This window comes from Spermophilus citellus, assembly GCF_964194105.1.
Source record: "Spermophilus citellus genome assembly, chromosome: 2".
Lineage (NCBI taxonomy): Eukaryota > Metazoa > Chordata > Mammalia > Rodentia > Sciuridae > Spermophilus > Spermophilus citellus.
Genome location: NC_138183.1, coordinates 211,602,567 through 211,620,035, shown reverse-complemented (window position 1 = coordinate 211,620,035; position 17,469 = coordinate 211,602,567). Strand labels below are relative to the sequence as shown.

Genomic DNA, 17,469 nt, shown 5'->3' with positions numbered 1-17,469 from the left:
TGAAGAGAGAGGTAGGGGGATGGGGGTAGGAATGAAAGTAGAATGAATGAGACATTATTACCCTATGTCCATATATGGTACATGACCTGTGTAACTCTACATCATGTACAACCAGAAGAATAAGAAGTTATTTATGAATGATTGTCAAAATGCATTCTATTGTCATGTATAACTAATAAGAACAAATTTTAAAAATTGATACTAATTTTTTAAAAATATTCTTTTAGAGCAAGTCAAATCTTTAGATTTTTATTTATCCCCCACCCACCAAGGATTATCATCCCCTTGGGACAATATTGTCCAATCAAGAATACATGATATAGAGCAGTTTTACTTCCTAGAATATTCCCTGTAGATTATATAGATTTTCTCAGCCTTTCAATTTCTATAAGAATTTCTCAAAATGATGTTTTAATTAAGGTACAACAGAGACTTTTTAAAAAGGCAAACCCACAAAGGATTCCTCCTTACCCCCTATTCAAACTAAATTGTAACCATATTTTATGCATTCAAATAAAGAACTAAAAAAAGGAAAAAAGACAAAATAATGAGAAATTAACCATATTCAATAACAGATGACTTAGACTGAAGGTAGCAGGAATAACAGACCATGAAGACAAACCATAAATCCCTGGCCAAACGGGTATTCTCTTCAGAATCACCCAAGTCCTCAGGATCTATATATTTGCCTTCTATTTTTTTCTACTGCTCCTGTCCTACTCTTAACTTTTAAGTTAGGTGTTATTGTTAGGATCTGACACCCCCAAAGTCTCATGTGTTGAAGGTTTGGTCCCAGATACAGCCATGTTCATAGGTGGGGCTTTGGGGAAGTGATTAATCCACCCATAGTTGAATGTACTACAGGCGAGATAGGAGAAGCTATAAGCAGATGGGACATGGTTGGAGCAAGTAGGTTACTGAGGGGGTGTCCTTGGAGACCATATCTTGTCCCTGCCTGCCCCTCTTTCTTCATGCTTTCTGGTTGCCATAAACTGAGCAGCTTTCCCTTCACCATGCCCTTCCATCATGATGCCCTGCCTCACCTCAGGCCCAAAGCAATGGAGCTGGCTGACTGTGGACAGAAATCTTTCAAACCATAATCCAAAATAAATCTTTCCTCCTGAACAACTTAGATTGTTTGTATCAGGTATTCTGGTCACTACAATGAAAAACTAAAACACTTGGTCTTGATTTCTTAGTTCTTATTTCATTGTATATTTCCTACAGCTGCCCTAAATTCTTTGGGGAATCAAGGAAATATTTCACAAATATATTTATGTATGTATGTATACACAGTATGTGTGTGTATGTATAATATATATTGTATGTATAATATATATATATATATATATATATATGAGAAATTTATATATATATATATAAATCAGGAAAAGCACATGCACTCCTACCTTGGCCATCAAAATAACCTACTAATTGACTGTTATCTACCACTAGTCAATAATCAATTAGTTGATATACCCTAAATACTGTGGATACTTGGGAGCAGAGATCATAACCACCTAACCACACTACAGCAAACACAGAAGTAGTTTGCTGAACAAATGACCCAGAAGATAGTCTAAGCTACTACACATGTGATATTTCAAGAGTCACAAAATCAACTATTTGAATTTATATAAATTGGTATAATATTTGCAGAGTTGAATGTATCATCTCACTTAAATTTTTTACATCATAAAATTATATTTCTATTTTTTTCTGATATATATTGTCTTAAAAATTCATACTTAATATCATAAATAGATTAATGAGTTAATGAAGCACTATAAGTGAATGTGCTGGTACCAAAACAGAAGAAAGCACAGGATGAAATTTCAGTACTAGAAAAAATACTTCTGTTGTGTGAAAAGAGTTGTTATACATCTTCTACTAAAGTTAAAGGCAATTCTTACATGTATGACATTTTTCAAAAGTTGTAACTTACACCTGTAAAGATTGGGTCTCATTAGAATACAGCCATAAGGGATTCATAAAGAGGAAAAATCTCTTCACTATTTCTTCTTTCTAATATTGAGACAATTGAATTAAATGATAGTTCTCCATTTTTTTAAATTTCTTTACAGATCAGATAAGAACACTCTCAAAATGTAAAATATACAATCTTCTATTTTCTGTTTTATAAAACAATGGAACATTAAAAGGCTTTAAAATTCCAGATCCTTTTGAATATTCCAAAGTGTATTTGCACTCTTCTTGAGAAGGGTCTCCTCTTGAGAATTCAACTTAACCTTCACAATATCTGAGATGCCATTCCGCCCCAAGATACAAGGGATACTGAGAAAGATTTCTTCCTTTATTCCATATAAGCCCTGAAAGACAAGGTTAGATTATTGATTACTAACCTAATATAGGAAAGCAACTTTATAAGAGATTATGACACTCAACAAGAATTACTCAAAGGGCAGCAGTGACTATCAACAAAACCAAGTTCACTCTTATGTCCTTTGACCATATGGAACTTTAATGACATGAGGAAGAATCCTTTAAAAGGACCAAGAAAGGTACAATTTTCTTTATTCTACACTAGATCATCTTTATGTCCAAAGGGAAGGATGCTGTGCTGTCCTTCATGAGGTCATTTTATTTAATGAATGAACAGCCTATGTTGGTACATAGGATATGAGCTAACATTCTGGCAAGACAGGGGCCTTCCAAGGCTAGGCACAAAATGGGGGTGGGGGGAGAGGAATGAGAAGACTGAAGCAGAAAGTGACTGGGAAGGCTCTGCTTTTATCTTTTCAGGAAAGGGCACCAGTAAGTTTGTACAACAGATGATATAGGTGGGCATCTCAAGCCTCCATACGTGAAGCCCTTGATGGAGCCTACAGGTAATTTTATAGGACTAGCAGACCTGTCGCCACCCTAACAACTACAATGAATATATTCCTGCCCTTCTGCACCGTTAACCACCATCTCTTCCTATGCCTACTTAGAACCTCCCATGATGGATAGGGCCATGAAACAGATGCAGTCTCACACACTGCTCTATCCTGGGTCCATGGCACCTCTAGTCAGTGGCTGCAATGTTCCTTCTACTCCTGCAACCAAAGCCAAAGCTACTGAAGCAGCTAGGCAATCCACACATATACCTGGCATTCAAACTAGCCTCTGCCACCTATATATTACCCACCAGACATACCCCTGGAAGGTAAGAAGACCCAGTAGACTAGACCCTCTCACATCTCTCTGCCCCCAACCGTCACCTCTCCTCTCTTGGAGCTGGGGCTGTGTTTATGGAAGATGATGGGAAAGCCTTATTCTTCCACTAGGTCTAACAATGAACAACTGTTAGGATCTCCATCAAGGGAAAGGACAGAAAAAAAAAGGGAAAGGACAGGTCCATTGCCTCTGAAGCAGTGCCTCCTAGCTGCCTAATCTAGCTTAGAGTCCATGGGCACTATTCAGCCATGCTACCCTTTCTGAGGTCTTTCTCAGGAGCACATGGTGTACCCCTTGTTCCTGTTTTGTTCTGGTAGCTTCTCCCTACAGAGGAACTCTGGCTACCTTCTCTAATACTCTCTCATTTTGGTAGCCTCTTTACACCCAACCTCATGAGCTCCATCAGATCAGACAACTGTCATCCCTGAGGACCCCTGGCCACCAGGCCCTCTCACATTCCCCCCTACTCTTGTCTGTGCCTAGCTATGGAAGGCTACTGTCCTGCCAGACTGCCAGCCCACATTCCATTCAGCCAGGTTCCGGTCATAGTCACACTTGCCTTTCCTTCCCTTGATCATTCTGTTGACTCCTGTGACTTTTGGAGCTTTCATATGAGCTCCCAGAGTTTGGGTGCCATTAGGGTCAAAGGCCTCTGCTTTTTATAATGTATTCATGTGTATACAGATCACATTCAAGGACAAAGGTCCTGAATTTGTCTGTGATCCTTCAGAAGAAGGTCAAACCCTCTCCCCCCTCCATCTCTCCCACCCATCTTCCTCTCCCCCTAGGTCTATGTATCTGTCTCTCCCATTCCTTTCACACTCCATAAGTAAAACTCAAACCTAGATGAATTTAGCTATCTGCTTTCTCCATTTGTGCATTCTAGTTACTGGAAATAACTATAAAAGATGATCTTTAATTCACATTACAAATTTAATATTACAAGTTAATGCTTACCAACCTCAAATAAGCATATTCCTTAGCTGGGTGCAGTGGTGCACACCAGTAATTGCAGCAACTCAGGAGGCTGAGACAGGAGGATCATGAGTTCAAAGCCAACTTCAGCAATTTAGTGAGGCCCTACCTAAGCAACTTAGACCCTATCTCAAAATAATATATATATATATACATATATATATATATATATATATATGTATATATATATATGTATATATATATATGTATATATATATATGTATATATATATATATAAACTACCCTGATAGTAATTCTGTGGTTTTTGAAAACAGGTATTTATTTGTTTATTTTTGAGTTGGGGTCTTACTATGTTACATAGGCTGGTTTTCCAACTCCTGGGTCCAAGAGAATCAGCCTCCCAAGTAGCTGGAATTATAGTCATGTACTGCCCATGACTTTTTAAAAATCAAATTGTATTTCCTATTATTCCCTAAGATTATTTCAGATATTCTCAACTCTGACTTCGTTGAGCCTTTCCTAATCAGAATTTTTGTCTCCTTTCACTAAAGAGGTAGAAATCATTAAATGCTTCCAACAACAAACTTACAAATGTACATCCATCAGACCTATCCTCTCCTCGCTACCTCCTATTACAACAGCTAGCTTCCCTCTTCCCTTCTAGGGCTAAAACCCTCACCAATGCTCTAGTCACCCCAGACCCCTCTGCTTACTACTTCTATCTTTGACCTCTCCCTTGGTCTTTACCTGATCTTTATCATCAGCACCTTATCTTTAAAAACAAACCAACTCCACCTGTAATCCCTGTGGCTCCTTTTCTGAGACAGGAGGATCACAAGTTCAAAGCCAGCCTCAACAATTTAGTGAGGCCCTAAGCAACTCAAGGAGACCCTGTCTCTAAATATAAAAAAGGAGCCACGTATGGTGGCACATGTCTGTAATCCTAGCAGCTCAGGAGGCTGAGGCAAGAGGATCGTGAGTTCAAAGCCAGCCTCAGGAAAAAAAAAAAAAAAAAAAAGCAAGGTGCTGAGCAACTCAGTGAGACCCTGACTCTAAATAAAATACAAAATAGGGCTGGGGATGTGGCTCAGGGGTCGAGTGCCCCTGAGTTCAATCCCTAGAATCCAAAAAGAAAGAAACTGGTTAAGTACCCCTGGGTTCAATCCCTAGTACCAATAAATAAATAGATTATAGATAGATAAAAGAACTGGGGATGTAACACAGTACCCCTAGGATCAGTTCCCAGTGCCAAAACAAACTTCTTTTACCCTTTTTTTTTTTAAAAGAGAGAGTGAGAGAGGAGAGAGAGAGAGAGAATTTTTTAATATTTATTTTTTAGTTCTCGGCAGACACAACATCTTTGTTGGTATGTGGTGCTGAGGATCGAACCCAGGCCGCCCGCATGCCAGGCGAGCGCGCTACCGCTTGAGCCACATCCCCAGCCCTTCTTTTACCCTTAATTTCTTTTCTACTTACTGCTCTTTCTCTCTCCTTACCTTCATTGCCAAACACCTCAAAACAGCTCCCATGGCTCTCAACTAGCAGTGATTTTTGCTGATCAGGGGACATTTAATAATATCTGAAGTTGTTTGTTTTTTGTTTTGGTGCTGGGTATGGAACTCAGGACCTCACACATACTAAGCATGTGTTCTACCACTAAGCTATCCCTGCAACCCCTGGAGACAGTTTTGATTTTCACAACTAGTAAAGGAGGTATGCTACTGGCATCAAAATGGGGAGAAGATTCCTGCCATGATGGATTGTGAAAAAGAAAATGAATAAACAAATGGGAACATAAAAATGGGTTGCTGCTAACATCTCACATTGCACAGAACAGACTCCCAGAATGAAAAATTATGTGGCCCAAATGTCAACAATGCCAAGACTGAATAAACCCTGGTGTCCTCCAATCAGGCCTTCATCCCAAGTACTACTTCATGAAACAGCTCCTGCTAAGACTTTCAATGACCTCTATTACTTTATCTTGCCAGAATTTTTAATCTTCTTTTTATAAAACTTCACTACATCTATCAATTTTCTGTTTACCACTTCTTAGACATTTCTGTAGTCTCACACTACAAACTCAGCTGTTAATACTGGAATTTCTCAAGACTCAATCTCTTTCTTCTTACTTTATATATGTCATTCAAATTGTCAGCATCAAGCAGGGCATGATGGTGCACCCATCTCAGGTACTCAGGAGCCTAAGGCAGGAGGATTAGGAATTCAAGACCAGTAGGGCAACATAGCAAGACCCTCGTCTCAAAGAAAAATAAAATTCACAGCTTCAGTTACCATATATAAGGGATATCTATATCTTCATCTGTCTAATACCTCCTTCCTCTTTTTTAATTGACCAAAACTCTCTTTTCCTTTTGGGAACTGCCTTCCTCCCGACAGGTATCCCATGAGTGGGTATATAATTCCAGAAAGTCCAATTATCTGGAAATTAATATAGGCAAAAAGAGGACTAGATTACAGGCTCTAAAGCCACAGTTACTGGGAGCTATTTTTGTTTTATCATGGAAAAAGCTACATAAGACTGAAGCCAATAAAGTTAAAGGATGAGTCAAGAAAATGGAAAGAAAAGACAGCTCTGTAACACAGTTTTTGAGCACCTGAATCAGGCCTCCTTAGCATTTCAGCTACATGACCCAACATATTTTCTTTTTCATTTGTGCTACTTTGAGCTGCTTTTTTTAACCAAAAGAGTCTAATAACATGATATTAAAGGCTCCTCAAATTCAACTTGTCTAAACTGCAAACACAATCTTCAAGCCTAGTCCTCTGAATACTCCCTTCTTGGTGAGCAATATCAATGCTCATTGTGTAAAACACAAACCTAAGAATGACCTTTCTCTATTACCAAGTCTTATGAATTTCACATCTCAAATTTACCCACTTCTCTTCATCTCTACTACTTCCATTCTATCTATTCTAGAATACAGCATAGCCTCTTTAACAAGTTTCCCAATATCTATTCTTATCTTCTTTAAATCTGTTCTCTCCATCAGAGCAACACCAATGTTTTTTAAATAAAAATTTCTAGGCCCTTGCACTGCATTGCTCTTAAAGTGAAAACTCAAAACTTTTTTTTTTTTTTAGTTGTAGTTGACACAATACCTTTATTTTATTTATTTATTTATTTATTTATTTATTTATTTATTTATTTATTAATATGTGGTGCTGAGGATCAAACCCAGGGCCTCACATGTGCTAGGCGAGAACTCTACCACTAAGCCACAACCCCAGCCCCTCAAACTCTTTATATAAGGCTTTTGGTAGCCTGACCCTGCTGGTTTCTCCAGCCTCACCACGTACTTTTCCCCCTTGCTCCCCACACTTCAGTAACTGAACTTCTTTTCAAACCCTCAAGTTCCTTCTACTTACATCTATCTCAGATCTTCTGTGTAAGTTTTCCTCCTGCTTGGAATATTAAGTCTAGCCTTCCAAATAAATTCTGGCTCATTATTAGGTCACATTTTATTAGCTTAGGAAGGTCTTTCCTAACTACTAACCATGCCCCTTCACCCTAGTTAAAACTTCTTTGGTATATTCTTAGCACTTTGTAGCTTTTCAATATAACACTTATCACAATTTGTTATTATATGTTTATTTTTATAACATAGCAATAATAACAATATGTTATTTTATGTGTACATTCTGTCATTACACTCAGGTAGGTTGCAGTCTCTGTCTTTTTCATTCATCATTATATTCTCAACATCTTATACAATGCCTGGAATATAATGTAGGCTCAATAAATATTTAATGAAATAACGATAAATGAATTTTTAACTTAAGCCTACCTTAACCATAGTGGAAACCGGATGCACTCTCCTAAGATTCTTCAAAATTGATCCTGCCAGATCTGTCACAGACAGTCCAATAGCCCAAGACGTATACCCCTTTAGCTTAAGGACCTCATAGGCACTGCAGTTGTAGAAAGGAAGGAAATCAAATTCATAAGAAATCAATTCAGAGAACACATAATATCCTTTAAGCATCCATTTTGAGGGACTATACATATCAAGGCCACTCTAAAAACTTTTAGAGGTTTCTAAAAATTATTCATAAATTATTATGCTATTAGAATATTGCAAAATATAATATTCTCATAAAATTTCACTGTTTTAAGAATCAATTCACCATTCTTCTATTATGAAGGCAAAATAGTAGGATATATGTGCCACAATTTTTTAATATTTTTATATTGTTACTTAAATATCCAAACAAAGAATCTGGTCAGCTTGAAAGAATCGGATCCTTTAAAACTGTTACTGGTATACCAATGAAACTTTATATAGTTGTAAACCAAGTATACATATTTTTCCCAAGACTATATCCTTAAATCAACACTAAACAGATCATGGAAAAATTTTCATAATATATTTTCAAAATAACACAGTCCACGGGCTAGAGTTGTGGCTCAGTGGTAGAGCATTTGCCTGGCATGTGTGAGGCCCTGGGTTTGATCCTCAGCACCACAAATAAATAAATAAATAAAAATAAAAGATCCATTGACAACTAAAAAATATTTTTTAAAAAATAACAGTCTTTTGGGGCTGAGGGTGTGGCTCAGTGGTAAAGCACTTGCCTCGCATGTGAGAAGCCCTGCCAGCACCATATAAAAATAGATAAACAAAATAAAGAGGGGCCTGGGGATGTGGCTCAGGCAGTGGCGCACTTGCCTGGCATGCGCTGGGTGCTGGGTTCGATCCTCAGCACCACATAAAAGTAAAATAAAGATGTTGTGTCCACCGAAAACTAAAAAATAAATATTAAAAAAAAATTCTCTCTCTCTCTCTCTCTCTCTCTCTCTCTCTCCTCTCTCTCTCTTAAAAAAAATTTCTCTTTCTCTCTCTCTAAAACAAATTTTAAAATATAGGTATTTTGTCTAACTACAACTAAAAAATAAATATTGAAAAAAATAGGGCTGGGGATGTGGCTCAAGTGGTAGTGCGCTCGCCTGGCATGCGTGCGGCCCGGGTTCAGTCCTCAGCACCACATATAAACAAAGGTGTTGTGTCCGCCGAAAACTAAAAAATAAATATTAAAAAATTCTCTCTCTCTCTCTAAAAAAATAAATAAATAAAAGAAAAAAATAACAGTCTTTTAAACATTAATACTTTTTTATCTCTTATGAAAAACAAATTTTTAGGGGTTGGGGTTGCGGCTCAGCGGTGGAGTGCCCACCTAGCACATGTGAAGCTCTGGGTTTGATCCTCAGCACCACATAAAAATAAATAAACCAAAGTATTGCGTCCAACTATAGCTAAAAAAAAAAAAAAATTATCAAAACTTTAGAATGGTATCAATGCACCAACTTATTAATAATGATTATTTTTAAATGAAAGGTTTACAGGTGAGCCTTCTCTATGCTTTTCCAAATTTTCTACAATAAACATGTATTATATTTTTGCTTTGCCTCCAACAGTGGTCTCAGGTTTGGACCAACAAACTCACAGAACAAAGAGGTTTCAACTTAGCCCTAAATTTAGTTAGCTTTAAGAAATGATTCAGGAAACATAGTATACAGAATCATCATTTATATCAGAAGATCTTATAACCACTCAGGAAGTTTTAAAGGACTGCACATAATACACATGGTTGTATAAAGCTGGTGTATGTACAGACCATATGCCTATTGTGTTGTCTTGTGCTTTTACTATCAATCCAAAACCAGGGCCTCTATTAGAGACCATGCTGATTCATGTCAAAAGCATTTTTAGGCCCTCCATGCAATATGACTAAGACTCTGTAGGGTAAGTAAAAGGAAAGGGACAGATGTTTTGCCTAGTAATTGGTTGGATAATTGCCTACTGTCTATGAATTAAAATGAACAAAGTAATGCACTAGATAACTGGGGACAAATCCAGACCAGTGAGATCTAGATGACAGCTATCTTTCAGGAATAACTAAGATCGGTTCAAAGAAAGAAGAAAATTGATAAAGAAAATGTAATCCTTTTGTTGCTGTTAATCATACTGATGAAAACAAAACTGTTGATGCAAATATAGAAGACTGAAACATGACTCCTGACTCTCACCCTACATAAAACTCAACTCAAAATGGATCAAAGATCTGAATTTAAAACCTGAAACCATGAAATTACTAGAAAAAATAGAGGAAACACTTTTAAGATACTGGTATAGGCAATGGCTTCTGGGATATGACCCCCAAAGCACAGGAAACAAAAATTAAAAATAAACAAATGAGACTGTATTTTTAAAAGTTTATATAGCAAAAAAAATCAACAAAGTAAAAAGACAACCTACAGAATGGGAGAAACTATCCATCTAACAAAGGACTAATACCTGGAATATATTACTCAAAATGCTGAACAAAAAAAACAAGTAATCAATTAAAAATGAGCAAATGATCTGACACTATCAAAAGAAGAAATACAAACCAGGTGTGGTGACATACAACTGTAATCCCAGAGACATGGGAGGCTGAGGCAGGGAAATTACAAGTTCAAGGCCAGCCTCAGCAACTTAGTGAGGCACAGGCCTGTAATCCCATCAGTTTGGGAGGCTGAGGCAGGAGAATTGAGCATTCAAAGCAAGCCTCAGCAATTTAGCGAGGCTCTTCTCAGAGAGACCCTGTCTGTAAATAAAATACAAAAAGTGGCTGGGGATGTGCTCAGTGGTTAAGGGCGTCTGGGTTCACTCCCCAGTACAAAATAAATAAATAGAAAAGAAACAATGTTTCAAACTAAAAAGGGACTAACATTCTTTGTAGTATAATTATTAGGGAATGGAAAGATGAAAAGTCCAACACTGTGACATCTCTATGGGAAGTAAATGGCTGTTTCATAACACTTGGTTAAAACATGTTTCTTAGTGGCTGAAGTCTAGTTATGACTCCAGGCCAAATAGATTCCTGAATTTACCGGGAAATGGTCTTCAATGGTCCTTACTACTGAAAATATCCAGTAAAAGGACCTTGTTGAAAATTATAGGAAACAATACTATAAAACTAATGTTTTGTTTGCTAGACATTAATTTAATCTCTCATTCAAAGCTATGTGGTTTACCAGAGTTTGCGGATTCCCTTAAAGAAATTAAAGAAAATTAAACATATCAGTAATGACTACCAAAGTGAAAAGATATTTGGGAAGTTGATTAATGTAATCAACTATGGAAAAATTTGTCCAGAAGCCAGACATAGTGGTACATGTAATCCCAGCTATTTAGGAGGCTGAGACAGGAGAATTCCAGCCTGGGCAACTTAGTGAGACTCTGTCTCAAAATAAAATTTAAAAATAAATAAATAAAAAGGACTGGGGCTGGGCACGGTGGCACATGCCTGTAATCCCAGTTGCTTAGTGCCTCACTGTTGCTGAAGCTGGCTTTGAATTTGTGATCCTCCTAATCTCAGCCTCCCAAACCTCTGGGATTACAGGCGTGCACCACCATGCCTAGCTGTGAAATTTATTAATGTTGATTATTATATTAAAAAATTGAATGAGTACTGTTACCTTTCAACAACTTGTTTATGGATTGTTTTCCACTGTTCCTTGTCTGAGTCCGTTCCTAAGTCAGGTTGCAGAGACTTCAGAGGAACACCAGCAACATTCACTCCACTCCACAAGGGCACTAAAAAAAAAAAAAAAAATGTATTTCAGAATAAATTCTTCTGGCCAATATTGCATGAGTTATTTTAGTTAACTGTTTTTTTAAGTTAAATTACAATCTTACACCATATATTAAAAAATACATTTCAAATAGACAAAAGAGGGAATTAAAAGAAATAACATTAAAAAGTGTTAGAGAAAATATAGTAGAATTGGTAACTGTGTGGGATAGGAGGCATTTTTAAGCAATATACAAAATGCAGATTCCACAAAAAATAAGGACCAATAAGAAAGATACAATATTATAAGAAATTAGAGGGGAAATAACAAATTAACACCTTGCTTTTCAATAGTAACAAAGAACTAAGGGGGAATAACTGCCAATCCAGAATATCATATCCAGTTAAACCATCATTCTGGAATGAGGTAAAACCAAAACACATTCATATAAACAACACTGACAGGACAGGACACAGTTCAGGAAGAAAAATAAAAATCAGAGGAAGGAGTTAGATGCAGGACATAAAGCAATAAAAATCAGCAAATGTACATAAATTAAACCAAACATTGATTATTCAAAAAATAATAATTACAACTAGAGGATACAAAAGTAGGATGGAATCAGATAAGAAATTAATAACTACATATATAAAGAAAGATGGTAATCAAACCTAAAGCTTTCTAAGGTTTTTGTATTGTTACAAAGAAAATACCCTAATTGTACACTTTAAAAATTTGTTTTGGTGGGCTGGGGTTGTAGAATAGTGGCAGAGCACTAGCCTAGCATGCATGAGGCACTGGGTTCAATCCTCAGCACCACATAAAAATAAACAAATAAAATAAAGGCATTCTATCCATCCACAACTACCAAAAAAAATTTTTTTTTTTAAATTTTACGGAGTTTTTTTTTAAAAAACATTTATTTTTTAGTTGTAGTTGGACACAATACCTTTATTTTTGTTTATTTATTTTTCCCCAGGCCCCTACAGCTGGGGTTTTGGCTCAGTGGTAGACAGCTTGCCTGGCAGGTGTGAGGTACTGTGTTCAATTCTCAGCACCACATGTAAATAAATAAATAAAATAAAGGTCCATTGACAACCCCCTCCCAAATTAATTAAATAAATAAAATTTTGTTTTAAATTTGAAAATCATTCCAAATAGAATACTAACTATATTGAAATTAATTCCAGTCAAAAACGTTTTTCTAAAAATAAAATTATGGAATATTAAATGTGAGATATTAAGATATTTCTGGTAAAACTATCTTTTAATTGCCTCTTCAGGAAGAAGAGCTGAGTTATGAGTTAGAATAATAAACCCAGGCAACAGAGTCAGATTAAGGAATTGGACTAAGAAGTATCTGCCCAACTCAAATAAAAACTATTTATTATAATTCTTGGAGTATAAAGAAAAGAGAAGAACACTTTTTTTTTTTGAGATAGGGTTTCACTGTATTGTCCAGGCTAGCATCAAATGATTTTTCTGCTCAGCCTCCCAGGTGGTTGGAACTAGGTACATTAAATATTTTGACTAAACAACTGAATGAACAAATGATCCCTGTTTTCAGTAGGTTCATTGTCATTTTGAAAAAAATAGATTTATACATATGATACAATTAGAGAATAGTGTAAGAAGTACAATGTTGTAACTATGTATCAGAGATTAAAGGTTTAAATTCAGAAGAGAGGTTGGTGGTGCCTTAATAGTTAAAGTCAATATTGTTTCAATTATATGAAAAATCCAGAATAAACAAATCTATAGAGGCAGAAAGCAAACTGGTGGTTGCCTGGGGCTGGGGGTAAGAACAAGGGCTTCTTTTCCTAATAATGAAAATATTCTGCAATTATATTGTAGTGATGGCTATGTAACTCTGCAAATATACTAATAATCAGTGAATTGTACATCTTTAATGAGTAAATTTTATAATATGTGAATTATATCTTAATAAAGATGTTGAAAAGTCACAATAAATTAAAATGTTCCAGAGAAGACAAATATTCAGATTGATTTTAAAAATTGCTATATATGTCATGTGTAAGATATAGAAAATGACAAACCCCAAATAGTGTGGCCTGGGAAGAGGAAGTGAGGAAGAAGGCCAAACATCCATAACACTGATCCTTCCCCAAATACATCCCTTCCCAGTGATGAAGACAATCCCTGGGAAGGAGACATCCATCAAGCCTAAAATGGCAGTCTCTGGGAGCCATAGTTCATCATATCATCCCATCATCAAGGCTCCAGTGCCACTGTACTATGCTCACACTGGTAGGTATAGCACCCCGACCCCAGATGTATAGAACCTAGGCCCAGCAAAATAGCTATGTTCCCTGTATTAGAGCCCAGACAGCCCCTCATACCCTTGATCTTGTAGTGATCTCATTCCCAGTGCAGACTAAGCCACAGGCCACCTGGTAGAGACCAGTTAGCCTCCAACCCAGCCCCTCAAATGGAGGTCATTCTTGAACAGCCCTTGTGTACACAACTGTATAGTGCCCCTGCCCCCATCCCTAGTGGGGAGGCCACACTCAACTTAGAAGAATAGCTGCACAGACTCCTGCTGCCTTGGCCACCAAGGCACTCATAGGCATCAATGATATTGATTAGAGCTGAAGAAACTGTTCAGAAACTATACTGCTGTGCCTACCTAGAATCAAACACAACACACCCTACCCAACTGACATATTAGCAATCCCTGGGACATATTAGGAAAGGTAAAAATATTTCCCAAGAAAAGTCACTCTACCAGATGTATAGATAACAGTGCAGGGACACAATAAGCATGAAAAAACACAAGGAAACATGACACTGCCAAAGAATCACAATAACTCTCAGTAATTAACCCCAGAGAAAGGAAAATTCACTAATTACTTGGAAAGAAATTCAGCACCACATAAAAGTAAAATAAAGATGTTGTGTCCACCGAAAACTAAAAAATAAATATTAAAAAAAATTCTCTCTCTCTCTCTCTCTCTCTCTCTCTCTCTCCTCTCTCTCTCTTAAAAAAAATTCTCTTTCTCTCTCTCTAAAACAAATTTTAAAATATAGGTATTTTGTCTAACTACAACTAAAAAATAAATATTGAAAAAAATAGGGCTGGGGATGTGGCTCAAGTGGTAGTGCGCTCGCCTGGCATGTGTGCGGCCCGGGTTCGATCCTCAGCACCACATACCAACAAAGATGTTGTGTCCGCCAGTAACTAAAAAATAAATATTAAAATTCTCTCTCTCTCCATCTCTCTCTCTCTCTTTAAAAAAAATGAACAATGATAACCATAACTACAAAATGTTAAAGAAAACATATAAAGAAGGAAATCGAGGTAATGAAATATAAATTAGTACATCCATTATGGAAAACTACCTGGTGGTGCCTCAAAAAATTAAAATTATAATTATAATTGCTGCATACAGTCCAGCAATCCCACTACTGGGCCTATAGTATATCCAAAAGAAATGAATCACAAGCATACTCAAGAAATAGCTTGACTGTACGGATATCGACACAGGGACACAACAATAAACTTATGTTTATTGCAGTACTATTTACAGTAGCCAAGATTTGCAAATATCCAAGAACTGATGAATAGATTTTTTAAAAATGGAAGATACACATGGATACACACACTAGAATAGTATTCACTCCCAAAAAATGAGATTCTAGGCTGGGGTCATAGCTAGTAATCCATGCTTACCTGGCATGTGTAAGGTACTGGGTTCAATTCTCAGCACCACATATAAATAAATAAAAGTCCATCAACAACTAAAAAAATGTTTTTTTAAAAAAAAAGATAAGATTCTTTCATTTTCAAAAAACATGGATAGAACTAGAGGACATAACAATAAGCAAAATCAGCCAGACACAGGAAGACAAAAGCAGTATTATTTCACTTAAATGTGGAATCTAAAAATGTTAACAGCATAGAAGAATACAACAGTTATTACCAGAGACTGGAAAGGAGAAAAGGAAAAGGAGGTTCATGGGTACAAAGTTATGATAGGATTAAGTACTAGTGCTCTATTGCACATTGAGGCAACTATAGTTAACAATAATGTACTGTCAATTCCAATAGCCAAAAAAAAAGTTTTGGAATGCTATCATCACAAAGAAATTACAAATTTATAGGTGATATATAATGCTAATTATCCTGATTTGATCATTACATAATTAATATTTATCAATTCATCACATTATACCCTCTAAATATATATAATTGTTATTTCAACTAAACTTTTTTTTAAAAAAGTAAAATAAAGAAATAGAAAAAGATACACCAGGAAAATAGCAATAAAATAAAGGTTATGCAGCTATATAAACATCAGAAAAATAGATTTTGAAGAAAATAAGCATTATTAAAGATAATAAAGATAGTCATAGAATAACAATAAATTTATACCTACCACTAGAATCACCATGTTCTCCAATAATCCAACCATGGCAGCTTGTGGGATGGACACCCAATTTTTCTCCAATGAGGTAACGGAAACGGGCAGAGTCTAGATTGCATCCACTTCCAATTACACGACTTGCAGGTAAACCACTTATCTTCCAGACCACATATGTCAAAATATCCACTGGGGAGAACAATTCATGTTAGAGAAAGAGTCATGGTAACTTCTTTTTTTTAAAGATATTTTTTTAGTTATACATTGACACAATATCTTTATTTTGTTTATTTATTTTTATGTGATGCTGAGAATCAAACCCAGGGTCTCTCACATGTGAGGCAAGCGCTCTACCACTGAGCCATAACCCCAGCCCCTAGTAACTTCTTTTTACAATTTGCTTTTCTGGATAGAGAGATACATTATCTTGGAGTCAAATACAGAGTCATTAGAGTTCAATGTGAAGAAAATTAACAAGAAAAGGTATAGTTTTTAAAATGTTAAATTGTTTTCTACAAGAATTTTAAAATGCAAAAATCCTCTTTTGAGATACCAAATATGTCTGTCTGCACATCTAATAATCAGTATATCTAGCTTGGAAGAGTAAGCAACTCAGTGAGACCCTATCTCTAAATAAAATACAAAATAGGGCTGGGATGTGGCTCAGTGGTCGAGTGCCCTTGAGTTCAACCCTGGCACTCCCAACAAAAAAATTGTGAGGCACACAAAGAAACACAGGGAAAATGAGTAACCTATAGAAACTATCCCAGAGGAAATCCAGACAAAGATTTACTAGGCAAATACTTTAAATGACTATTTAAAATATGCTTAAAGGGCTAAAGGAATGCATGTTTAAAGATCTAAAGGAAAAAATCCAAGGAAACATGAGAACATTTTCTCACCAAATAGAGAATATCAATAAGTAGAAATTATGAGAAGGAAAAGGAACAAATGAAAATTCACAAGAACAGCTCAACAGCAGAATGAAAAATCAAAAGAAAGAATCAGTGACTCAAAGATGGGTAAACTGAAATATTACAGTCTGAAGAACAGAAAGGAAAAAGAACAAAGAACCAAAATTGCACAATATTGTGAACATACTATATGCCATTAAATTGTACACTTTAATTAATTGCATGTTATGTGGATTTCACTTCAGTTTTTTAAAATATATATATTTTTAAATTGTAGTCAGACACAATACCTTTATTTTTTATTCATTTATTTTTAGTAGTGCTGAGGATCAAACCCAGAGCCTCGCACATGCTAGGCAAGAGCTCTACCGCTGAGCCACAACCCCAGCCCTTCACTTCAACTTTTAAAAATGAAGAAAAATGAACAGCACTTAAGAGATTTCTGGGACAGTAGCAAGAGTACCAATATACACATTAT

The 17,469-nt window shown here is 36.1% G+C and overlaps 1 protein-coding gene across 2 annotated transcripts in view; it reads right to left on the bottom strand.

The window, feature by feature from the left end:
• Window positions 1-311: 311 nt before the first annotated feature.
• The window catches only part of LOC308642632 (L-lactate dehydrogenase C chain), a 36,075-nt gene continuing 18,917 nt past the window's right edge, over window positions 312-17,469 (bottom strand). The window contains exons 4-7 of one of the 2 annotated variants that reach the window (XM_081281757.1): window positions 16,093-16,266; window positions 11,600-11,717; window positions 7,926-8,049; window positions 312-2,330 (exon numbers count right to left, since the gene is read on the bottom strand). In XM_081281757.1, coding sequence (XP_081137883.1) covers window positions 2,166-2,330; window positions 7,926-8,049; window positions 11,600-11,717; window positions 16,093-16,266 — 581 coding nt within the window. In that variant the 3' untranslated portion in view covers window positions 312-2,165. The remainder of the gene's footprint in view (window positions 2,331-7,925; window positions 8,050-11,599; window positions 11,718-16,092; window positions 16,267-17,469) is intronic. The other variant, XM_081281756.1, reaches the window with a different exon arrangement.